Source organism: Equus przewalskii, chromosome 20 (assembly GCF_037783145.1).
Source record: "Equus przewalskii isolate Varuska chromosome 20, EquPr2, whole genome shotgun sequence".
NCBI classification, from domain to species: Eukaryota; Metazoa; Chordata; class Mammalia; order Perissodactyla; family Equidae; genus Equus; species Equus przewalskii.
Genome location: NC_091850.1, coordinates 8,591,915 through 8,618,714, shown reverse-complemented (window position 1 = coordinate 8,618,714; position 26,800 = coordinate 8,591,915). Strand labels below are relative to the sequence as shown.

At 35.5% G+C, this 26,800-nt stretch overlaps 1 protein-coding gene across 2 annotated transcripts in view; it reads left to right on the top strand.

Annotated features, from left to right (window-relative positions):
* Positions 1–26,800, top strand: part of CWC27 (CWC27 spliceosome associated cyclophilin) — a 221,371-nt gene that overhangs the window by 28,072 nt on the left and 166,499 nt on the right. For both annotated transcript variants that reach the window (XM_070587456.1, XM_070587457.1), the window contains exons 8-10: positions 3,397–3,476; positions 4,448–4,481; positions 7,467–7,624. In XM_070587456.1, coding sequence (XP_070443557.1) covers positions 3,397–3,476; positions 4,448–4,481; positions 7,467–7,624 — 272 coding nt within the window. The remainder of the gene's footprint in view (positions 1–3,396; positions 3,477–4,447; positions 4,482–7,466; positions 7,625–26,800) is intronic.

Sequence of the window (26,800 nt, the reverse complement as noted above, 5' to 3'; positions counted from 1 at the left end):
GTGTGTGTGTGTGTGTATATATATGTAGAGAGAAACCATAGAAAGAGAGAGAGAGAGAGATTGAGATTGAGAGATTGATTTGTAGGAATTGGCTCATGTGCTTGTGGGGCTGGTAAGTCTAAAATCTGTAGAACAGGCCAGCAAACTGGAGACTCAGGGAAGAGTTGATGTTACAGTCTTGAGTCCACTTAGGCAGGGTTTCTATGTTGCAGCCTTGAGACCAAATCACTTCTTGTTTGGGAAACCTTAGTCTTTGCTTTTAAGGCCTTCAATGGATTGGATGAGGTCCACCTACATTTTAGGAGATGATCTGCCTTACTCAGAATCTACTGATTTAAGTGGTAATCACATCTAAAAGACAGCTTCATAGCAACATCTAAACTGGTGTTTGACCAAATGACTGGGCACCATAGCATAAAATTAACCATAACTCAGAGCTAGTTAGAGGTTGAGACCCAGACCTTCCAACTTCTTGACCAGTTTTGTTCCTCTGTATCACTATGCCTCTTGCTTTCTTTCTATTTGTACTCTGTTTAGTTCCCACTCTTTGACTGCCTCTTTCTTCTTGGGTATGAAGTGCCAGATAATAATGTCATTTTCCCACATTCCCTTTGATGTTCATTTTTAGATTTGCTTACAGATAGTTTTGAATTTAATGTGGAGTTCCTTACGCTGAATTCACTAAATATGTTTAGTATATTGTTCGGCAACTAAACGCTTTAGCCAGCTGCTTTTATGTAATTTTTAAAAAATTATTTTAAAATGTTAGGTATTTGTTCTTCCTCTAAAATTATTGTTAGTGGATGGTATAAATAAGAAACTTAAAATAGGTCATTCAGAAAGGATAAGCATTAAATAGAAATATCCAAATTCATTTTTACCCTATTTGGGACTATCTCCAAATTTCTTTAGTTCTTCCACAATTTGTTTTCTCTGCCTGTGGCGTGCAAAGTCTACTATAGTGGGAAGGGGCATCTAAAAAGTTGCTCTTTATCATATATTTCTATCCCAATTTAATTTATAAAGTTAATTAAAATTTGAAATGGTAATGATTATTCAGATTAATTCACAGTTTGCTCCTATTGCTAAGTCTTATTTTAAATTAGTGTAAGGCAAGTTTTTTCTTTTCCCTTCAAGCTGTTTTACGTTTTGGGAGATAAACGAGAACCTGGTTTTTTTAAAATGTTAAACTAACAATTGTAAACTACCATTTACAATTAAATGAAGTATTATAGCTCATTAATGGACCAAGAACCTGGAGAGCTGAATTCTAACCTTGCTCTTGATTCTCATTTTTTGATCTGTTAACTGAGAAGCTGGACCAGAGGGTCTGAGGCCACCTCTGGCTGTGATGTTTGTGCCTGTGACTCCATGAGGGGGCCACATGGGGAGAATTAATAGGGGAATATTTCTTAGAGTGGGTGAAGATAAACATTGATGGCTGGAGATGCAGGAGGAAGAAATTTTAGGGAAGAAAAGCATGAACAAAAGATGTTCAAGTTTTATTCTCATTTAGGTCATTTACATTCACTGGCACACTTTTGCACGTGTCTCCTTTAATTCTCTTGTGTGAAATAGACAAGGCTCCTGTTATTGTTGTTTCCATTTTGTAGGCAAGGGTTCTGAGGAATGAGGAGGTCATTCTGTTTCCCCAAATGGTAAGCTTTAGACTAAAACCAATAGAATTACTGAATATCAGATTTTGAAATTCATTTGGTCTCACTATCATCTTTCTTCTTGTCCTGTGTTCTTTCTACTACACCACTTTCTGGTTTTTGAAAATTTTCTTTTCAGTTTTCATTGTTGGACAAACATATAATCAAGTAGTTAGTTGATGTTTTGCCTTTTAATCACTCCTTGGCTTGTGTAGGGTTATGGAATTAGAAATATAGATTAATTGCATAATTCAGATTCTATGACTTTTTAAAACTACAGATAAATAGCATCTTTAGATTAATTGTTTGAGAGAGGTTTTTTTGTTTTGTCTTGTAGAACTAGACTATAAACGTGTTTTCATTGATTATATCTTTAAAATGTAGAGAACTCCATGTTAATACAGAAATTTAAAAAGCTATTATTTTGATCATGGAAATATATTTAAGAAGGTATACAGCTGTCTCAAAGTAAAACCTATCAAATTTCGAAGCCTGTTCTCAAAATTGTTAAACTGTGATGAATGGGGCTTAAGGGAAAGAGGTATTTTCACCTCTCTGTATCTGATGTTTTAAAATTTCAATTAATACATTTTGTAATGAATTTTTCAAATTAAAATTTCCCTTCAAAGTAAATAGCAATCATCCTTTCTTCCTGTCAACTCTAACCTCTTACTGTTCACTCTTACATGATTAGTTGAGGGTTGGGATTGATGAGTAGTTTCCCACCTCAAGATACAAGGTATAAGTTTAAAGTTTTCCCACCCTGTGGTGGGGAAGTCTGTAGGATAGTCTGCAGCTCTGAAACCAGCCCGGAGTTCTGTGTTCATAGGGCCTCTAGGAAAAGAAAAATGGATACTTTTGGATTTTTGGTATATTATTGTGAGACAGACCCAGATTTAAATCCTAGATCCTCTACCACTGACTAGCTTTGTGACCTCTAGTAAATCACTTAATTTCTCTGTCTGTGTTTTCCATCTGTAAAATGAGGCTAATAATGCCCACCTTAGATACTTTCATTTGTAGGGGAGGAAGTCAGGGATAGGAATACTGTATCATAGCAGAGTGCCTGGCACCAAGTATGTACTTAGTAAATTAGAAAACTAGTAGCAGTAGTAGTTATTCTGTAGTTCTGTGTCTTATATCTTCCTATGTCTTGTTTCCCTACTAAAATGTAACTTTCTTGAGAAGAACATGAACTTTGAAATTAAAGCATTTAATAAGTCTTTGGTCATTGATGAATGTTGTCATACTTGAGAGGTTCTTCCACATATATGTTTTCCATTTGTTAAAAAGTACCTTGTAGGTGCACTCATCTGGTTGCTTGGGTACATTTTTAAAGTGATTCTGTGCAGTATAGACAGTATATTTGAAGAATAGTGTGCATTGGTTTCAAATAACTCGTGATCTATCTTTTATGTCTTAACATATGGGTCAAAATTTTAATTAGTTTAGTTTATGTAAATTGCTATGAGGATTTAGTGTTTGGAAATAGTAATTAATAAACCTATTGTTAAGGGTATATCACTTTTTAAAAGAAAAGGTTTTTCTAAAATAATATTTTTAATAAATGGGAGAGTAAGATTTTTATGTGTAAAGCTTTAGTTTATACTGAAATGTTCAGGAACACATATCTTTCGTTAACCACATAAAACAGTACTAGATTTTACGTAAATATGTTAACTTGTCCTTTTGGAAGACTGCTTTTTTCCCACTCATGGTTATATCATACATTCCTTTCTAGAGCATGAAGGGAAAAAGCAAAAGTAGTCATGACTTGCTTAAGGATGATCCACATCTCAGTTCTGTTCCAGCTGTTGCAAGGTTAGTATGGGTACCGTGCTCGTGTGATCCTAAGTTCTTTTTTTCTGGCTCAGATAATTTTCCTGCTTCTTTTGTGAGTAAACAGTCAGTTCTCATAAGTCATATTTTTTCAACCCAGCCAAAAAACGAAGGCATTTTGGTAATGGAGCTAGTAGAGCTTCTGGCATAAGGCAGAGAAGCACTCTAGTCACTTCCACTCTTTTTTGCTATCTACCACTGTTGAACTAATTAAATTTAAAATTAACTGTGAAACTTTTAAATCTTAGGATAGTTTGAATACTAGGAAACTGTTTTCTTTAACAGCTTAATGTTTAATTCAAAGTTGCTTTGCTAAGTTTTTCCTTGAAGCATTTTTGTCTCAGTTGGTATCATGGGTAAGCAAATCAGAGTTGGAGGGTTTTGTGAAGAGTTCGCCACACTTTGGGCCAATCTACTGAGTATTATTTCTTGCATATTTCAGGAGCTAACAGAACATTGTCTTACTATCTTTTTTGCTTCTCTTTTAGAAGGGAAGATGTCTTGCTCTTAAATATAATTGCAAATGATATATTGAGCCAGTGTCTCAAAGAGGAACAGAAATACTATTGCACTGACTTTAGCTCATTCTCAAAACAATTTTTTCTTAATATCCTTGTATTTGAAGTCTTTGGTTTCTTCAGCCAGAATATATCAAGCGAATAGAAGAAATTGTTTTCTGCAGCCGTTTGTTCATAAAAATAGCACCGGTGGTTGTTAGCTTTTTTCTTTTAATTCTAGTGAATTTGTATATGTGCTAATGGAGCATACCTCTTATTCTGTTTATAAAAATGACCCCCTTTTAGAATGCTTCTATTCGCTGCACAATGGCATTCTGAAATTCTTATGTTGAAAGAAGTTTTTGAACTTTTAATCCCAGTAAAATATTCTGAATTTTTGGATTATTGAATGGTTTTATTTTGATTCTAAAATTTGTTTTCTTTATTTTTTTGTAGTGAAAAAGGTGATGCAGCAGGAGAGTCAGATGCTGTGAGTATTAATTTTAGTATAAATATAGTTTGAACAATTTATAGAAAATTCAAAATCTTTACAAAAAATTATTTTTCCTTAAAAGGTAATGTATATTACTTTTATAATTATATATGTAAAATTTTGAAAAAAACTGAAAGATTTGAAAATAAGTCATTTATTTTGATATTGGAATCTTTCCTTCCAAGTATGTGTATTTCCCTGCAAAATTGGAATCTTATATATGAATTCCTAGGCTGCTTTTTCTCCCTCTCACATAACATTATTTGAATACTGAAAATTCAGATGTTGTTGATTTTATTTTATTATGTTAAAAGTTTGAATGTTGATGCGTGGGCATCCTATATTAGGTATGGGAAATGCTGGGATCAGTCATGTGTAGTGGTATTCCTTCTTTATACACACATTGCAAGACTGCAGTGATCTTTCTTTATTAGTTATACTGGCTATTAAAGCTGGTAAACAGAAGGCTGTGTTTCCTGTATACATAAAAGATAGTGTTTCAAATCATCCATTTGCCTCGTTCTGTAAAAACCCATTGATCCGTGCATTGTATGATTCAGCAGGAAGTACATAACTTTTCATGCATGAACATAGCTTCATCTATTACCACTGTCAAAAGAGAGGGTTCTCTCTGACTATATATAGTAGAGAAAGAGCAAATATCTAACCTGGTCAAGAAAACTTCCTGGAAGAGATGATGCTATGTTGTGTCTTATAGGAGAATTAGGAGTTAACTAGATCAAAAAAGAAAGTGGTGAGGGGTGGGGTTCCTCTAGCTCAGAGAATTAGCATATGCTAAAGCATAGCAACAAGGAGAAATTATACCTTATTTGGGAAGTACCAGCTGAGATTAAAGTTTGAGAAGGATCCTCCCTTGTAGGGAGAAAGAGAGTTAAAGGTAGAAGGAACTACATGTACAAAAGGCCCTGAAGCAGGAGATAGTTAAGTGCTGAAAGCAAACCAATGTGACCAGAGTGTAGTGACAGGAGGGAGGGTGGGATGAGACTGGAGAGGCAGGGAGAAGCCAAATATTCAAGAGCTTCGTAGGCCATGGTGAGGAGTTTGAATTTCATCATAAAAGTAATAAGGAGCAGTTGTAGGGTATTAGTTAAAAAGAAGAGTGCCATTGTCAACTTTGCATTTTAGGAAGATCACTGTTGGCAATATTTTAGAAGACAAATTAGAAGAAACAAACTGGAGTCAAGGAGACCTATTGGGAAGCTGGGGCAGGAAGAGAGCTTGGTATAAGACCACAGCTGTGAGAGGGGAGATAGACTTGAAAGAAGTCTAAGAAGTGGCTGATTCCGCACTATGAGATGAGGGGGAAGAAGGAGTCTAGAATAACCACAAGGTTTCTGATTTGGGCAATTTAGATGGGTACAGAAGAAAAATTATGCTTGGGGTAGAGAGAAAGATGAAAAGTAATGTGGTTAATTTTGTACATTTTGAGATTCAGGTAACTTGGAGACATCTATGTAACAATAATAGGAGTCTGGAAGATAGGATCAAGGCTTGATGTAAAAGTATAGATATATTCTTATGTTCTTGGTGGGGGTGAGGTCATCTAAGGATAGTGTATGGTCTCTAACCTGTTTTGTGTCCCATATCCTTTGCAATGGCTAAAATTGTGGACCTTCTCAGAAAATGTACTACATCAACAAACAAAGTTTTATGAGAGTTTGCAGGGGATTTTTTTTACATCTCTTGAGGACCAAGCATGGAAGACCTAGGTCAGTGGTTATCATCTTTTAGGGCTAAAGAATTTTTTGAAATCTTGCTGAAATTATTCACAATTTCTATGTCTAGAGATTTGGTTCAGTAAGACTGGGATGAGAGCTAGGATTTTACATTTTTTAACAAGTAATCCATGTTATATAGTCTGAGGACCAGACTTTGAGGACCACTGTTCTGGGGGTCCACAAGTCTCAAGTTAAGAATCCTGCCTCACCATGGCTCACCTGATCAAAGATTCACAACAGAAAAAGATCCGTCTGGGGTAGTTTCTTTCTTTTCCTTCTCTCCCTTATTGCTTCTCTCCCTTCCTCCTCCTTTCTCCCTCCACTCATTTCTCCATTAATGCTGGAGCTATTCTGGAAGTTGAAGATACAGCAGTAAAAAACAGTCCAGAATTTTAGCCCTCATTGGACTCCTTCCCCTAATTATAGGAGAGAGACAATAAACACTTAAATGATTAAAATATATGGTATGTCAGATGGGTGATAAATGCTTTGGGGAAAAACAAACAGGGAAGGGGACAGGGAGTACTGGAGGTGGATGAGTGGCTCTGCCATTTTAATAGGATGATTAAGGAAGTATCACTGAGAGGGTAACATTTGAGCAAAGACCTAAACGAGATGAAAGAGCAAGCAGTGCATCTATGTGGAATAAGAGTGTTTCAGGCTGGAGAGAACAGCAATTCCAAAGATGGCTAATGCTGCTGGCCTGGAGTTGTAGGAGATTATGTCAAGGAGGTACAGATTGTATAGGATTTTGAGTGAGTTGGGGATCCATTGGAAGGTTTTGAGAAGAGGAGTAACTGCTATGACTTAAATTATAGGAAGAAATCTCAGCTTCTCCACCTCCACCTCTTCTACTTGAATTAATCCTTGCTTGAGGTCAATATGCTGGTCAGTCACCTCCAGAAGCCACATTTCCCACTGGGAAAGAATAGGAATGTAGATAGATACAATATCCTGGGTATTACAAGGTAATACAGAGAGACGCACAGTCTGTGCTGCACAGAGGGGCTGAGTGGGAATTGAGCAGACAACCGTTACTGGGGTATCCCATACTTATATAGTTGGCCTAGAGTGGACTCCAGGGGTATTCCCACCTGTAGCAGATTCTTCAAGCACTTACAAATTCAAATCAAAACAAAAAACAAACCTGGTCTAGAATGCAAAGGGGAGAGTCTGGGATGGATCTCTGGAAGTGAAAGGGGAAATGGAATGCCTGGAAAATACTCCATTTCAATTTCTACAGGATGGAGAATATGAAAGTGCAGAGCATGATGAATATATTGATGGTGATGAGAAGAACCTGATGAGAGAAAGAATTGCCAAAAAGTTGAAAAAGGACACAAATGCAAATGTTAAATTAGCTGGAGAGGGAGAAGTGGAGAAGAAATCAGTTAGCCGCAGGTGAGTCAATTGTTGTGCTTCTAGATATCAGTTTTTGTTTTTTTATACTTCATTTTAAATTGATGAAGTCTTCCATTCAACTTATTTTTTAAAATACTGTTTTCATAATGTTTGATATATATACCGGTTGTTCTAAATTAGCCATTTGGAGGCCTTAAAGAAAATAGACAAGTTTTAAAGTAATTACAGCAATGGTCCAATGAGTCAAATTGCACATCATTTCTCTGATCTTTTCTTTAAAAAGCCTGTATAAATGTTTTATATGTGGTAAGCAATATATTAGCTACATGTGGAAGATTATGTTTGTTTAATACCAATGAGAGTAGTAGAGTAATCGTATAGAATGAAAAGAGACATTCTCAGATTTAGTAAAATTTGTCAAAACTGGTTAAGAAAGTGTGAGGGCCTGAAAACATTTTTAAATATCTTTTCAAGTTTGGTTTATACTATATACCCCTCCTAATCTCAGTGGTATCATAAAAAAAATTTCAGCAAATATCTGCTGATAAAGAGTTATTGAATTTTATGACAACATTTTATTCTCCTAAAATTCAACTTAATTGAAAAATTCTCCTTTGTGATTCTGTTATTACAACTTTATGGTATACATTTTAAATAATATTGCTTTAAAAAATAATAGTATTTGTTTTTTTGGATGGCCTATAGTTGGGGATAAGATAGATGTAACTACATGTAAACAACATTCTTTTTTTCTCTTAGTTTCTCAACTTCATATAGAAAAACTTAAAAGTAAAAAGCATGTCCATGTTGTCATTGCTCAGCTCCCTCAATTTTTTCCTGTATGTAAACAGAAAAGTAGTCCTTAGAAATTTTCATTGATGGTGTAACCTTTTGCATTCAAAAATGGTAGTACTTAGAAGTTACCTTAAATATCTTTTTTTTCCAGCAATATTCACATGATGCTCAAGTAATCACTCTTGAATAATTCAATACAATAAACTAACTTTGGGCCACTATTGACAAGATTTTAGTGATCATATTTATGTTTATGCATACATACATGGAGTTGACGAACCTCTCATCAGCTTTGTGACTTTAGTCATAACATGAATATAATTAAGGATACTTTTTTCTTTCAATCAAGACATGCATTTTCTAAGTTTTAAGGACTATGAATTTTTTAAAGATTGGGTTTATAATGTGACAAAAAATACATTTTGAATTTTTAATAGATAGAGCAAATATTTGTTATGTTTAAATGCTTCTTAAGTCCTCAGCTCTATAATATCTTGTTGGCCTTAATATAATTTCAAATACTTATGTACCCTGTAATTAATAGAACAAAATTTAGCAAAGCTGAATTTTCTATAAGAACCAAATAAACCTTATTTGGCAAAATTTGCCTTAATAAATGGTGAAAACACCAAACGTCTATTTATAACTGTTCCCCTTTTCCCTCAAATTTTCAATATTCACATCCTCTTCCCTTTCTCCTTCATCCTATCTCTCCTACTTACAAAGAGAAATAAAAGAAAAATAGGGAGGTCAGGATAGAGGAAAAAGTACAGAATTTCAAAGGGAAAATACAGTTTTTCGCTCTTGTCTAGAAATTTCCATGATTGTCTCGTGACCACTTATTTTCAGTGTAAAAAATTTCCACAATCACTAGGCCTTTGGTCAGTTATACCAGCTTCACTAAAGTTTAAATCTCAAGTTAATTTTATGTTTAAAAAAAAAAAACCAGGAAAACCTCTAAGAGTCTTAAAAAATTGTAATGTGGTAAAAAGGATAATTATATTTAAAGGAAAATCACTGCTCAGTCTAAGTTAAATTATAAGGGATATAGCTGCAAACCAGATAGGATCCTGTAAATATCAGTGTGAAATCCTAATCTATTCAAAACTCAATGCTCTTGACATACAGAAATTTTTCATCGGGGTGTGCTTAAAGTGCTCTGTTATCCTTCGGTCGTTTTCTGATTCGAGCAGTGGGGACTGGAGTCTAGCAGGGACTAGACTAGCCTACCAGCCTCTAGGCAAGGAGCCATTCAAAGTATAATTTTACTGAAAATTTGTGGTATTGCTTTTATTAGTAAAGAAACATCTGGAACCTGTTAAAGCTGTTTATCACTTTGGATATTAAACCTACAAGTAGGTTTGTTGAGTACTTAATATTTAAGCTGGAGAATGGTACTTAACAATGTAATTTTCAGTAAATTTATGTGGAGTAGAATCTTTCCCTAATAATATATTCTCAGTAATGTCTCTAATTATTCCCTTGAAAAATACTAGGAGTTCAGGAGAAACAAATCCAGAGCTCTTCTTACCTTCTCTCCTTTCTTTCCTTTCCTTATACTTATTCTGTTTTCTTTAGGAATTCTAGTCCCTTGCTTCCTCCCTTTTCTAAATATGTCGCTGTCACTCTTTCTTATCCTGCCCACCTTCTCTAAACCTATATACCGTGACTACTGGATGTGGGTGAGCAGAATCACACAGCCATGTACACGTCCAGCCTCCAGTGCTTCTTCATTATGCATTCCTCACGGTGGTCACTTCAAACCTCAAAGTCTCTTGCCAGATCACCTGGCTTCCTCTTCTATGAAATAGGAGTAACTTCTTCAACTCTCATTCTTTTCTCTTTTCCCTCTTACCATTTCAGACCAATTTTTATCTCCTTCTCCCCTGCTATAAAGGGAGAGGAATCCCTCTACCCATTCAAAATGGTTCCATCCTCTGTCCTTTGTCTTCAGTTTTCTCTTCACTCTTTCCTTTTCTTCAACTTGTGAAGAGGCTTAAGCCTCTCCCAGCATTCAAGAGTAAAACCAAACAAAACTACTCCATTTTATTTCTTCTCCCCACCTCCTTCCTTCCCATTTATTTCTAAATACACATCATTTAGCTTTTCCCTTATCACTGCACTGAAACTACCCTCACTAAGGCTATCTAATTGACGAATGCTGCTTTCCAAGTTTTGTTTTTCTTGGTGTCCCTGCTGTGAAATTTGGCATTTTTTATCTCTTGCCTCTTGAAACCCATCTTCCTCAAGAACCTGCTACTTAAACTGTGATCTGTGGACCAATAGCATTAGTGTACTTGGGATCTTTTTTTAGAAATGCTGTCAGCCCGACACACTTTCTGAATCAGAATCTGCATTTTAACAGGATCCCCAGGTGATTTGTATGTACATTAAAGTTTGAGAAGCCCTCCTTTAAAGTACTAATTTCACCCCTACTTCTACTAGTGCAAGTATATATCATCTTAGCTCCAAGGCCAGCAACTTGTAAGTACCTTCTCTGACTCCTGAGGGCATTCCTATTGCACCTTTCTCACTTCTGTGATAGTTAGTGATGAGGGCTCAGCAAGCCGAGGTGTCAAAGATTTCTTGGACTCTCAAGGTGTGGTAGTAGTGCTCCATTATTCAGAGAATAGCATGGGGACAGAATCCATGGGCAGTGAAGAGCTGCAGTGTGTTGAAGGTTAGGGCTAAATTTTTAAGGCATAGGTATGTGAGTTAGTTCTTTACAAGACAAAGGAAAGATCATGTAAAAAAATCATTAAAATGGTATCAGTGCAGGTGGGGTCTGGTTATCGGGTGGTTTATAACTTTGGATACTAGTCAGGTCAAATCAGGTCAGGATGTCCTATACTTCCCAGCGGATGATATAGATCAGTGTGTAGGGAAGAGGGCCTTGGGCTTCTCTCCCTGGGGCAGCCTTGATCCTCATCAGTTAGTATGGCATTAGATTACACATTTGGTTTTCTTCTTTGAGTACCCTTATATTGTAATTTTCTTGAAGGCAGACATCGTGAGCATTTATGTTTGTATCTCTGTGGTCAAACATCATTGGTACCCAAATATTTCTATAAATGAATGAACAAAAAATGAGTGCATCCTTCTTTAACAAATCAGTTTCTCCTCTAGATCTTGTAAGTACTTGTTTTTATTTATCACATGGGATTTATTGGTTTGCCTATCCCTTGCCTAGACTGAGCTCCTTCAGAGACTGTGTCTTACTTAATCTTTACATCCTCCAAGTTTCATATAGTAAGTAAGCATATGATTATAGGTCATTAAAGTTTGTGTAATGAGTGGATAAATAAATGAATGAATACATTTATGAACCATTAGAGGAATGGTTTTCACTTCCAACTATACATTAGATTCACTGGGGGAATGTTTAAAAAAATACTGATGCCTAGGCCCCACTCCTACAGTTTCTGAATAATTTGGTCTGCAGTGAAGCCTGGGCACATCGTTTTTTTTTACCTTTTAACTTTTAATTGAAGTATAATGTAAATACAGAATATATCTGTATGAACTGTATTTCATAATGCACATGTCATAAGTATACAGCTTGCTGAATTTTTACAAACTAAATACACCCTTATACCCATCACCTAGATCAAGAAAAAGAAAATTACCATACTCCAGAAGTCTCCCTCTTGCCCTATGCTGGTTACTTCCCCCCTCATTCCTTGATAGTAACCACTTTTCTAACTTCTAAGAACATACATTAATTTAGGGCAACAATGCTTTGTAAAAGCTCTCCAGATATTCTAATGTGCATCCTCCTCCCCACCACACATGCCCTCTTGAATACTTTGGAGCCATAGAACAATGTGAAAGCAGATTAAAACAAATTGTAGTGTCACTTCAGATCTTTTTTGAAGTCTAACAGGGATAGACATTTATATCAACTGAACTTAGGTTAATTTTTTAAAAAGAGAAAAGGGTCAGTATAGTGGGAATCAAGTAATTTTAGAAGAAAGAAAATATGATATTTGAGTATTCCTAGTGTTTTTAAAGGATGTTTGCTGGTAAAGATTTAAATCAGTGACTCTCAACCTTTTCTGTACATTTGAATCACCTGAGAACAAGCCCCATGCCTGATCAAGTCAATCAGAATTTTTGGTATGCGACCATAAAAAGTTTTAAAATGTGCAGGTTATTCTAATGTGCACTCAAGGTTAATTGAAAGTTTGGGGGAAGTTGCGGCCTGTCTTTTGGAAAGTCCTATTTTAAAGCTTATTGTAAAGATTCCTTTTTTTTGCCTGTAGGTGGAGCTCAGCTGCTGCAAGTTAATCATGTAAACCAAATTGAGTTGTCCGCCCTACTTGTTTTTAGCAACTGTGCATTGATTTATAATAAATGGCCAAACAGTAAAATCAGATGTAACAAGCAGACCAGATAGTCAAAAATCAATGGTTTGTTGCAATGATTACAATCATTATGGAAATTCTCTCTTTCATTGTGTGATTTCTATCTTCTGTAATTTTATTGTGATTACTCTTCTAAATTATTTTCATCAAATTGAGATATAAATCAAAGAAATCTTGACACATACCCTCAAATCACGATCATTAAAATTTTGATAGTAATCTTTCAAGATTAACTAGAACGGTGTTAGTTTTGGTATTTGACTGGTTTGATCAGCTATGTTTAGTTGACTGTGGCACTATTCCTTTTTTATAAAATAACTCTCATATTTGGTAAAGTTAATCAGAATTTGTGTTGTGCTCATGAGCTGTGTTAGTTTGAATATGAAATATCTTACTGTAAAGATAGAATCAGGAATTTAGATATGAATGTTGAAGTTGAGGTTGAAGATTGGTTGAGTTGGATTGAACTTTAAATTATGAAGCAAAGATAATACAGTCATGAATACTTCCTGAGGCCGGGGTGAACACCCAAATGAGCTCTTGCTAAATTTAGTCTCTCAAGTCTCCTTTTGTTGGATTTGAAATATGTGACCAAGATTTCTTATAGAGCTTTGAATATTTTTTCCCAGTATTTCTACCCTTCTCAAAAATATTAATAAGCTTTCTCTCAGCCTTGGGGAATTTTTGAGTCTTAATATACTTTGTATTCTAGTTTCTCTTACTTTATGATCAGACTTAGGAAGTATGGAGTTGTCTTTAGTACATAAACTTGGTTTGCTTTAGCAAATTCAAAAAGAAAGTACAATATTTAATTTCAGGAATTTAAAAGATAGTACACATTTTTAAATGATGGTACAAATTTTAAAGGATAGTATAGTAACAAAGATTAATAACCACAGACATTCTAACAATCCTATTTAAACCACTAAAACCATCATCTCTAAGAACATTTCATCTCCTCAGAACATTTACAAGCAAGGAGTGAAATTAACCAGTTAGAGCATTTCTGCTTCCTTTCACCTTCTTTTGCCGCAAGATGATGTACTGAAGCAGACAGTAAAAGAGAGGAGGAGAAAGAAATGCAAGATCTATACAGCGGGTAATTGGTCTCGGAATGAAGAAAGTTTGCAATTATTATTTCTTTGGTATGGAGTGGAGTGGTCCAAATATTGTATTTTCAGGAAATATTTGGGTTTAACAACAGATATTAAGCTTGGAGCAGTCCTGATTTTAATGAAGTTTGCATGCTAACTTTTACTAGAACTTGATTTTTATTTTTTATGTGTTTTTTCCTAACCAATCATTCTATTCTCAAATGTATGTTAGTCTTGTTGCCAGTCACTATGCAAGAACTGCTATGTGTCGGACAGTGCTAGGCTCTAGGAACATGAAAATAGAGGATAAATGTTTTCTGTCTGAATATTCACAATGTTTAAGAATAAGAATTATAAACAATTAATTACAATTCAGTATTGCAAGTGCTCTAATAGAAGTGCATCCAAAGTGTTATAGATGTTAAGTAGGCAATACATATTTCAGGAAAAGATCAAAGTACTAGGTTAAAAATGGGTTGAATATAAAATTGCCATTTTTATAGGTCAAGAATAGTCAAATATCAGCAATTTTATGTTTTACCCTAAAGCTACTAAGATAAGCCATTTTTTTTAAATGAAGTAACATTTTAGCATAGTCCAATCCTTTAAATTAATGTTGCATAATCTCCCAATGTAGACTAGACGGTTTATTTTATTGCCTTTACCTGTTATGTTTAAAATTTTGGAATAGTAACAATTATAATATAAACCATACCATCATTTGGCTTTTCTGGCAAGCTTCCATTTTTCTTCCGTTTGGATCTTTATAGCAAGTATTTTTGGATGTTCTGGATAAATCTCTTTCTTGGGCTGTTTGAAATAAAATACCACTTTAAAAATGACCAGTTAGTTCATTGAGAACCTTAATCCATAGCCGAGGAATCACCTTCAAAATAAAACAAAAAAATCCTTGAACTTCAGTTATATATTTCAGAAATACGACAGCCCAACTGTTTTTACAATTAGATTTTGTATGGCAGACAGGAAGCAATGAAATGCACATGTGGTGGATAGTCTCCTGTCAAAGTGGAGAAGAGGTATTTGCATCTCTTTAGAATGTATTGATTTGTATTACCCTTGAGAGTTACATTCTATTGATTTCACAGTATCAGTTGTTTATAGGGAATGGAATTGTACATTTGAAATGTAGTGTTGAGATTATGTGCAGAAAAACATTCTTTAAGTTATTCAGCATTTGAGGAAGCGTTCTCTACCCTGGAACAAATGTAGTCACATTGAGGAGTTTTGAAATATTCGTTGCTTTCCTACCCTCCTTGTCTGTACATTGTGCATTCACCTGTAAATTAAATTGGCAAGTATAGGTTGGGTAAAATACAGAAGAGAAGGGCCATCCAAGATGCAAAGTTCTTTGTTTAGCACAAAGTTAAAAGCACATAAAGTTACACAAGGGCCTGAGGGAGATTTATAGTTAGTGATTTTATTTTTTCTGTCTGTGGCTTTTCTTTCTGTCCCCTTCTCCTCTAAGTGTTCAGGGATTTTACCACCTTTCAGATATCACTTCACTTTTGCACATTAATTGAGTTCCTCCTTTGCACCAGGCACTGTGCTAGGTCCCAGGATGCTCGGATTAGTAAGTCTGAGTCTCTTCTCAAGTTGCCTAGTGTCTAGTAAAGGGAGATAGTTGTATAAGCAAGTAAGGGCTGTAAAGTGTTCATAGGTGATCCAGCAAGAGAGTTGTTCTGTTATTCCACAAATATTGATTGTTCTTCTACAGTGCGACCAGGCACTTTGCCAAATCAATTTATTTCTCTAATTTAACCCCCACAACAAAGCTACAAGGTATAGTTCAAATTATCATTCTCGTTTTACAAATTGAAAAAACTGGACTTAAAGAGGTTCAGTGACTTGTGGCTAGAAAGTAGCAAAGCCAGTACTTGAACCTGCAATGGTCTGACACCTCTACAGAGCCTAGCAAGAGATTGGCCACGGCCAAGGTGTATGTGTCCTGCTAAAGCGTGACTCTCACATGGAATATTTCTAGCAAAGGTGTCACATCATTTTAGAACTATTACTCTATGTAAGTGTAGGGGATGGATTAGAGGAAGGAGACAGAAGCAGATAGACAAATTAGTAGATTATTACATTAGTGCAAGGGAGAGGTAATAAGGGTCTAACTAACTAATGTACTATCTGTGGGGATGGATTTGAGAGATATTAAGGAGGTAGCAGATTGGATGTAGGAGACTTGAAGGAAAAGGAATATTCCAGATGACTCAGGTTTCTGGCTTAGATGACTGGCTAAGTGGTGGTGATAAGCATTGAAATAGGAAGCCTGGATGTTCCTAGTGCTCCCCTCAGACGTTTTTGTCCTGTTAGTCCTTTCTGTTGTACCTCAATGTCCCTACTCATAAACATACATCCTGAATTGTTTCTTATTCAATTGATTCCTTTATTAGTCAACATATGTTGGATTATGCTATGGTAACAAACAATCCCAAAACCTCAATGACTTAAAATGACTAATGTTTGTTTTCTTGGCTCTCGATACATCCTGGTGGGATCTGTGAATCTGCTCCATATCATCTCCATTGAAGGGGCCAGGATGAAGGAACAGCCTCTTTCTAAGAGGCATGGCAGAGGGAAAAGAGAGATGTTGAAATCATATGCTACCTCTTAAAGCTTCTGCTTAGAGGTGGCATTCATCACTTCACCATTTCATTGACTAGAGCAAGTGATACGGCCAAGCCTGATGTCCATATGGGGAAGTATAAACCTTTCACAGGGAGGAACAGTGAATGATTAGAAACAATAATATAATCGTCTCAGTATCTGTGCTTTAACCAGGAATTGCTATCGATACCTGTGACTGTGTAATAAATTTTATCATCATCTTCCTGGCAGACAGGACAAAAAGAGATATAATAAAAATTACATAACCTCCAATATCTGAATTTTAAAAAGGATATCAATTTCTAATTGGACTTTTAAAAAATACAAAATTCTAAGGGAAATTCTATCTTATCAGATAGAATTATCTTTACACAAGGAGTTAAGAAAAACACAGTATCTTCCACAAGTTTGACAGAAGATACAGAAATATTTCATATGCACATAACATTAAATCATAACTGTCTTATTAGCGATCTTAAGGATCGTTTGGTTGTATGGAATAGAAACCCAGTCAAATTAGCTCCAGTAAAGGGATTTCTATATAAAGGAATAGGAAAGTTGCACAGAATCTAGATAACAGAATTGCATACAGGCCTCACAGGAAAGGAAGTTGTGAGAAACATATTTTCTCTCTCCGTCTGTAGCCTCAGACTCCCTGCTTTTCTCTCTTCATTTGTTCCATTATCTTCTACAATCTCTTGTTTTCTCTAAAGGGCTTGAGTTCTCTTCCTCTTGCAGTTCAGCTCTTCAGAAGTAAATTGACTTGATTTCTGTGTCCCAAACCCAAATCCTTAGGAGAGAGAATCTTATTGGCTTGGCTTAGGTTAGATATGCATTCACTTATGTTATTGGAGAGCGTAATGATAGTGGAGGGGGAGTTAGAAAGCCCTGAAGTATGTGGGTGTGACAGAGATGGCTAGTCCCTCCATCGTGTCTCCTTTCTTTCTTACTTAGTAATAAGAACCCCAATTTTTAGCTGGCCTCAAGACTGCCTAGCTAAAAGACCAGTCTCCTTTGTAGCTAAGTATGGTCTTGTGACCAAATTCTGGCTAATTAGATGAAACAGAAGTGTATCAGATTTTCAGGCAGCCTTTTTTAAAGGAAAGAAGGAAGAGGCTAACCCTCCTTTGTCCCTTCCTCCTGCTACCAGCCTGGTATACAGGCCGCACTATGGGTAGCAGAATGGAGAGGTTGGAGGAACCTGGGTCCTTGAAGACTTTATGGAACCACCATTCCATCTTGGATTGCCTATCTCTGGACTTTTTCCATGTGAAATAAAATAACCTTCATGTTGTTTAAACCACATTATTTGAGGTTTCTGTTAAGTATAGTAGAACCTAAACCTAAATGATACAGTAAGGCTATTTCTTCCAGGATTGTGGGTAGGTCAGGCTGTCTAAGGTGGAAATGTGGGCACGTGGGAAATGAATAGCTGCTTCATTATTTCTAATATCTTTCTTAGTTGATTTTCTTATTGTTCCTGGAAGAGAATCATATTAATTAATAAAATTCAACATTTCCACCCTTCTCACTTTTGGCTAATCACTTGCTTCTTATTTCATTACGAAAACAGGAGTAGCAAGAGAACTTCCTCATTTTCCCACCACCATATCTACCCATCTGCATCTGAATCCATATTCTTCTGGCAAAGACAATCCCTTCACTCCTCACACCCTTTCACTTTCTTACACACTTTGGCCAAGCTATTTTCCACCTTACTCTCGTTGTTCACTTCGTACTAAGGCATATTGTCCTTCCTCCTGTTCCACAGACACAGCAAGCTCATTCTTCTTTCGGGGCTCTGCACTTCGGTTACCTCAGCTTGAGACTTTCTTCTCTGAGGTATTCTTAGTAAACGTTCCTTCTCTTCATTCAATTATTTGCTCAAATGTCCTCTTATGAGAGAGGACTTTTCAAAACGCACTGTTTAAAACAACTCCCTTCATCTCTAAAAGGAGTACATATCCAAATGACCTGGGAACAAATTTTTAAAATTTGTTTGAGTTTTACAAAATGCATATGCTAGGACCCACTCCCCTCAAAAAAAAAAAAAAAACTCATTCAGTAAGTCTAGCATGTGATCTGCCCATAGGTTTTTATCCAATTAAGTAGTGATGAAAATACATGTTACTTAACCTTTTCTTGTATGTTGGAAGCATAGGTGAATAAAAGGAAAAAAAGGTTAAAAAGAAAGTTTGGATCTAGATTATCTGTCTTTTTCAATGCTAGGCTCAGATGTTTGCAGAAGACAATGGTCACTCTTCTCTAGGGAGATAAAGTGAGAGGGTCCCTTCTCCCAGCCAAAATCAGTTTTATACAAGTTCTACAACTTTTTAAGAACCACTGCTATAGTGTTTCGTCTACATTAATTTTCTAAATGAGTGGATTTTGTTTTATTTTGTTAGCCTTATTGAATCTTTGCCTTTGTTTAAGCTTATCTTTTAAAAGTAGACACAATATAAACTATTCAGTAATGACCTACTTTGAAGAGGAATCTCGCAGAATTCATTACAGTTTTTTCCTACCTTTTTGCCAATTTTGATATGTTAGTAATGTTTGATCTTGCCTCCCTTTTTATTATTTAGGTATTGCTATACCATGTGTATTAGTTCACTCAATGTGTGTACATTTAATCCCACAACTAGAAGGACCTGCAACTAAGATATACAACTATGTACCAGGGGGTGGGGGGGCGGGGGGAATAAAGCAGAAGGAAAAAAAAATATGTGTACATTTATATTGATTTCAATGTGTTTACTGTTTAAATGCACCTATGTGAGTGTTAAACCTTAAATAGAATTTCCATTATTACTTTGAAGTATATCAGTGGTTTACTAGGTTCTTAATGTAATTTTATATTTGATTTATTTTGCTTCTACTCACTTAAATTTTTTTTAAAGAAAGAGCCTTAATATATTTTCCTGGTTTTGCTAATTATTAGTTTTGTGATGTCAACTTAGTCTGTTTTCCATTTTAAAATTTATAGTTTGATTTAGCTGCTTTTTTAAAGGATAATCTTAATTAAACAGTCTCAAATTTATTATAATGGATAGGTTTCTGTTCCTACTGAAAAGTACTTTTCTTATGGTCAAAGGCAGATATTACTTGGTATAGGAGCTTAAGTATTGAGTCATTTCTTTTTAATTTGTATTTTCAATTTGTTCTAGAAATTCATTGGATCAAAGGTATATAGGTACTCAACAGATAGGAAGTTGGATTTGTTCTTTCCTATATATTTGATTTTCTTGATTCTATGAAAAAGAATGTTTTCTTAACTTTGAAAGTTATATAATGACTTCCTGCCAATTTCTTCTTCCTTTTAGATAAGCATTTCATTTTTACTTTTATTAATCATTACAGATTAATAGGAAATTTTTGGATATGCTTATTTGTTCACAATATTGACAGTAACTTGAAATATCTTAAAGACAGACTTTGTTTGAGAAAGTTAGAAAGAAAAACCCTTGGCTTGGCTTCAAACAGTTTAGAAAGATAGCATGTAGGCTTCAACAAAGACTATAGTGTATTTTATATCCTACTGCTGTTTGGTGAGACTCAGTTAAGTTTTAGGTGCAGTTTTTATGTACCTGATTAGTCACCTAGGAAGAAAGATATGTAGCTGACCTGTGAAAGTACATTTAGTGTGATAGAAGGTGAGAATGTCTAATCCTGATGCTGCTGGAGAGTAGCCCAGAAACAGAAGGCCAGGATAACATTGCAAAGTTATTCCCCAGACTTAATTGTTTGGCTTTGTGCTCATTATTATATTCTCAGGTAGGATTTATCAGTATTCCAGGTGAAGTTTTAAAAATTATGTTTTGTTCCTTTTATTCTTTTAGCCTATGCTGTGTGGTATGGAAAGAGTTTTGGAAAAGCATTTTAGTAAATATTTAAAGGTCTTTGCTCATAGTTTTTGTAGCCAATTAATTAGTGATGACATACACTTGTTATTTAACCTTTTCCTGTACATTGGAAGCATAGGTGAACAAAGGTAAACAAGGTTGAAAAGCAAGTCTGAATCTAGATTATCTTGTCTTTTTCAACGCTAGGATCAAATGTTTGCAGAAGATAATGGCCATTCTGCTCTGGGAAGACAAAGTGAGGGGGTCCCTTCTCCTAGACAACCCAGCCATGTTTCTAAGCTGTGCCAGTGAATAGCAACAATTTTCAGTAGGAAGACAGGGCCATGACACTTGTTATAGTACTTAAGCACAATCTGCAACAAAAATTGAGCACCTAGAAGCCTGGCATCTATAGGGGGATCACAACCTAACGATGGTTGAATTGTAGCATCACTGTTTGCGTCTTTGGTGTTATGGCCATAATACGGGAGGATGTTTGAGTTACTTTAATTCATGGAGTTTAAAGTTGTAGAAAGCCTTTTGCTGTGTATAAAGCTCCTACTAACTCAAAGTACTTTTTATAAAACACTGATAAAATACTGTTTATTCCCACAAAAAACATAGCAGGCATATTTGCATATGAGAAAATTAATTGCAGTTTGTTCTTTTAAAAAATTTTTAAAGAAACATTTTAAGAATGTTTGTAAGTTCATACTGTATGTGTATCTTTGAATTGTTCTTTTTTAAAACACTGTAACTGCTGAAGTCTAGGTGAACACCTGCCACCTAAACCAGGTTAAAACAAAATACAAACAAATAAAACCCCTGCAAAGCTAGAAATCTGGCATGGAAATAGATTATACCAAAGGGATTCTCCTCATCTGGGCTCTTCAAGGTTGAAAAACTCGCAGTTTCCAGGCAGAGCAATTGCCTACCCTTAGTATAGTATTGCATGCTATAGCAGTCTTTTTCTGATTCACATTAGTCAAGTTCTGCTTAAGTTAACTGTTTTTGGTTTTGTTCCGTTGTCTTTCTGATTCTTAGAGCAGAAAGAAACCTTTATTTAGAGCTACAACACCTTGAACTAGAGGGGCTGCTTACGTACAGGCTGTTTACCCAGTCTAGAGCATTACATACCTATTAACTCTTAAAGAAGGAAAAAAAAAAAAATAGATGGCTAAAAGATAGAGAAATCAATGGAACAGAATACAGAGTCCAGAAATACACCCACACAAATATAGTCAACTGATTTTTGACAAAAGTGCAAAGACAATTTGATTGAGAAGTCATAATCTTTACAACAAATGGAGCTAGAACAATTGGAGGTCTGTGTGCAAAAAAAAATGGACCTTGACACATGCCTCACATTTTATACAAAAATTCACTCAAAATGGGTCATTAGCTTAAATGTAAAATGTAAAACTATTAAGCTTCTAGAAGAAAACATAGGAGAAAATTTGTATGAACTTGGATTTGACAGTTTTTAGACACAAAAAGCATGAACTCCACAGATAAATTGGACTTCATCAAAATTAAAAAGCTTTGGCTCTGCAAAAGATGCTGTTAAGAGGATGAAAAGACAAGCCACAGACTGGGAAGCAATATTTGCAAATTGCATACATGATAAAAGACTTGTATCCAAAATATATAAAGAACTCTTAAAACTCAACAATAAGAAAACAAGTGGATCAATTTAAGAAATGGACAAAAGATCGGAACAAATACCGAAGATCTGTGAGGTAAACCATATGTGAAAATATGTATACATCCGTGCTGAGATGGACCGTTATTGTAAGCAAAAAGGGATTTAAAATGTTCTATGTAGTGTTACTTCACATCTTAGTATATGGTGAATAAGGCGCTAGAAGAAAACAAAGGTTAAAGCTTATTTGTTTTTAAATCTAGAGCTTGATTCCTTCTACCTATACAGAACCTAGAGCTTAGATTCTAATGCTGGCTTTTAGTTTTGTATTTTACACAAAATGGTAAAGTTACTCCCCTAAGCATAGGAGCAGAGTAGTATTGCAAAGAGGGTAGAGGAAGAATGTTGAAGCTAGAGAGCTTTCCAATCTTCCTTCAATTGTATTTTCAAAGTTTAACTTACTCAGGGTTACTCTCCAAATACTGGACGATCTCTGATTTAAATACAGTTATGTTTGATTTAACTGCAATATTATACCTCCCCTGAAATGAGACATAAAACATGAGATATTAGAATGGTGGACCAAGGATGGAGATAGTACATGCAAAGGAATAGATGAGAGTTTGATATCCTGACAACTGTGGGCACCTGTGTGCACATGGATGCACATCTGCAGGAATTATGGTAGAAAGTGTTAGAGAAGTAGACCGGGCCGGATCAAGTTGTCTTTATATGGCATATTTGGAAACTGGACTTTGTCCCTTAGATGGTGGAGAACAATATAAAGGTTTAAAATTGGGAAGTGACAAAATTAGGTTTTTGTCTTAGAGGGATCACTGTGGTAGTAATATGGAAAATAAAACTGCAGAGAGCCAAGACTGACCAGGCAAAGAATTCCAATACTGGCAAAGAAGGTAATTCAGGTACTGTCGATGGCTAGTTAGGGAAGTGGCAATGAGAGTAATTAGTAGGGCTCAGGTATTGGTATATGTATGAGCAGTTCGATAATTAGGTCTTCGGAGTAAAAGCCTGTGAGGAAAGGCATGCCTGTCAGTGTAAGACTCTTGATAATGAGTGAGGTTGTGGTGAAAGCTATTGCTTTAAATAGGCCGCCATGTTTTCCAATATCTTGTTCATTACTTAGGTTGTGGATATTGGATCCAGAACATATAAATAGTATGGCTTGTTTTTTTTTTAAAGATTGGCACCTGGGCTAATAACTGTTGCCAATCTTTTTTTTTTCTGCTTTATCTCCCCAAACCCCCCCCAAACACAGTTGTATATCTTAGTTGCATGTCCTTCTAGTTGTGGGATGTGGGATGCCACCTCAACGTGGCCTGACGAGCGGTGCCATGTCCGCACCCAGGATCCGAACCCTGGGCCGCCACAGCGGAGTGCGCAAACTTAACCACTCGGCCACAGAGCCGGCCCCTGGTATGGCTTTAAAGAATGCATGTGCATGGATGTAAAGAAATGCTAAATATGGTTGGTTAATACCAATAGTCCTTGTTATTAGGCCTAGTTGTCTTGAGGTAGAGAAGGCAACGATTTTTTTGATATCATTTTGGGTAAGGGCATAAATTGCTGTGAATAATGCCCTGGTGGTGATAGCTCCTACACAGAGTGTTAATGTTTGAACGGGTTTACTATTTTCTATTAGTGGATAAAAGTGAATTAGTAAGAAAACATCTGCTACAACTATTGTATTTGAATGAAGTAGGGCTGATATGGGTGTGGGACCTTCAATGGCTGAGGGGAGTCACAGGTGGAGGCCAAATTGGGTGGATTTGCCAAAGAAGTCCAATTAATGGAAAGTTAATGTGATTGGGGCTGAGTATAAAGATTCATTGGAAGTCTCATGAGTTTATGTTAAATAGGAATCATGCTGTTGATATAGTAAATCCAATATCTCTGATGTGATTATATAGAATTGCTTGGAGGATGGTAGTGTTTGCCTCTGTTCAGCCATATCACCATCCAATTATATGGAATGAAATGATTCCTACTCCTTCTCATCTGACGAAACAGTGGAAGAGATTGTTGGCGGTAACTAATATATTAATAAGAAATATAACTGGGTATTTGCAGAATCAATTAATGTTGGGTCTGAATATATATATATACCATATTGAAAATTCTGTAGTTGACCATGTAAAAAGAAGTGCTACTGATGTAAGTATTATTGAGAAACAGTCTAGTTTAAAGCTAAGTGACAATTTTAGAGTTTGCATAGTTACTCAGTGCCAGTTTGAAATAATTATTTCTTGGCCTAAGTAAATGAGTATTGTTGTGGGAATTAGACTGGTGATGAAGGCATATGAAATGATAGTTTTTACATAATATGGGTGTAGGTCCTTTTTGTGGATGCTAGAGGCAGTTGTTATGGTTGGTAAAATTAGTATAAATAGAGAAATTAGTATAAAAGAAGAAAATACAATTATTACTTTTTTTGATTCTGAATGCTTTAATATATTGTCATTAAAATCTTTAAGGAGTTTTGTAGTTGAAACTAGAAGACATCTTAATCACATTCACTATTCCTTACACTTTAGGATACTTTCAGTTTTGCTGCTAGCAACTTTTTTGAAGAGCTTTATTTTTCAGTAAACTTTAAAAAAAACCTTCACCATTTGAGTTTTCACTATAGACATTGTCACTATTTTTTTTAATTAAGATTGTGATAGTTTACAACCTTGTGAAATTTCACTTGTACGTTATTGTTTGTCAGTCACATTGTAGGTGCACCACTTCACCCTTTATGCCCTCCCCCCACCCCCCCTTTCCCCTGGTAACCACTAATCAGTTCTCTTTGTCTAAATGTTAACTTCCACCTATAAGTGGAGTCATACAGAGTTCATCTTTCTCTATCTGGCACATTTATTACTTTTATTTGGAGTTGTACCAATTTTTGTTTCCTAAAATTAATGGATTACTTCTATCCTTTAAAAGTTTGAAAAAACCATATTCTTACATATGGAGGCATGAATTAGCATTTCGTGCATACTTTCTAGGTAAATAAGAAGTTTTGAGTTTCTGTTATTTGAGTCACAATCTAATGTTTTTATTAAACCATAGTTACAGTATATGGGTCTCAAAATAATTTTGGAGTTAAATGCTAAGAGTAAAAAGGGTATTAAGTGTAAGGTTATGAGGGCATTTTTCTCATGTAAATGATGATAATAATGGTGATGATAATGTTAATTCCTATTAGAATAATAGTATTGTTAGACCATAAGAATAATGATATTCCCACAAATAGTTCTCTGATTAGATTGGTTGTTCTGGATAAGGCTAAATTGGTAAGGCTTGCTAATATTCATCATGCTACTATTAGTGGAAGGAGTGTTGGGATCCTTGAGCTAAGATTAAAGGTTGGCTGTGAATTTGTTCATAGTTTGAATTTGCTGGGCAGAATAGTATTGAGGACATAAGGTGATTATTAGGGTTGTAGCTCCTGTATAACTCCATGCCATCTGGGAAGAATAGCTACAATTACTAGTGCTATGTGGCTGACAGGAATATGCGATAAGTGATTTTGTCTGTTTGATGTAAACAGATGGAGCTAGCTATAATTATTCCTCATAAGGACAATTTAAGGAAAGTGTATGCCATGTAATTTGTTAAGGGATTTAGTATTGTTGTAATTCCTAGTATCCTGTAACTGCCTTGTTTAAATAGTATGGCTGCAAGTGCTGTGGAGCCAGCAATGGGGGCTTCTACAGTGCTTTTGGTAATCAGAGGTGGAGGCTGTAAACAGATGTTTTTACTATGAATGCTGTTGTGCATGCCAATCATAGGAAAATGTTGTATCAAGAGTTGGGCATTATTTGGACTCAATGTTGGATTATCAGGAAATTTAGCAAACTTACAAGGTTCTGGAGGAAGATCAGTGCAACAAGAAGTGGGAGTGATCCCACTGGTGTATAAAATAGGAAATACAGTCCTGCATTTAGTCCTTCTGATTTCCTAGCAGGTAATAATGATTAGGATTGAGACTAACGTTGCTTCAAATAGAATGTAGAATAGGATTAATTCTGTGGCAGTGAAGGTTATAATTAAGAATATTTGTAGTATAATTAGTATTGTAATGTGTAGGTTTTTTCAGATTGATGGTTCTTTGGATAGATGAAGGAAGAAGTTATGTCGTTAACATTAACAGATGTGCTGATAGGGAACCAGAGAAGATTAGTGAGAAATTGACTGTTATCATTAATTAGATTTAAGAGAAATAGGCTAATGAAGCTGATTAATAGACTGTAAGTTGTGGAATTCAAATTATGTTATTTTTTTATAATCATGTTAATGGTATTAATATGATGGTTGGAATAATAATTTTTATCATTGAAGAAGGTTGAGATTTTGTACATAACAGTACAGGTTGAGGAGACCAACCAGGAGACTGCTTTAACAGTCCAAGTCCAGGTAAGATATGATGAAAGCCTAAACTGAGACAGTGTTCTGTTTGCTAGGTAATTTGCACTCAGCAAATATTTTTTCAAATGTCTACAATAAGCATGTGGTAAGTATAAAGATAAAGATAGATACTACCCTAGCCCACCAAAAAGCTCTCAGCTGAGCCAAGTAGATAGTCATCTGTACGCAATGAACTCTATATAAAGAGGTTCCGAGAAAGTACCGTACCTCTACGGAGGAGGGAGAGATTAATTTTGGCTTTAGGGATCAGGAAGTCTGCATGTATGCAAAGTAGATAGCGTTAATGCTAGGCCTTGAAGAAAGGATAGAGTTTGAATAAGAGGAAATGGGTTGGGAAGGGAATTTCCAGGAGAGGAAACTGAGAAAAGTACAGAGTGTATTTGAGTGTATTTGTTGTGACTAGAGGAGAGGCT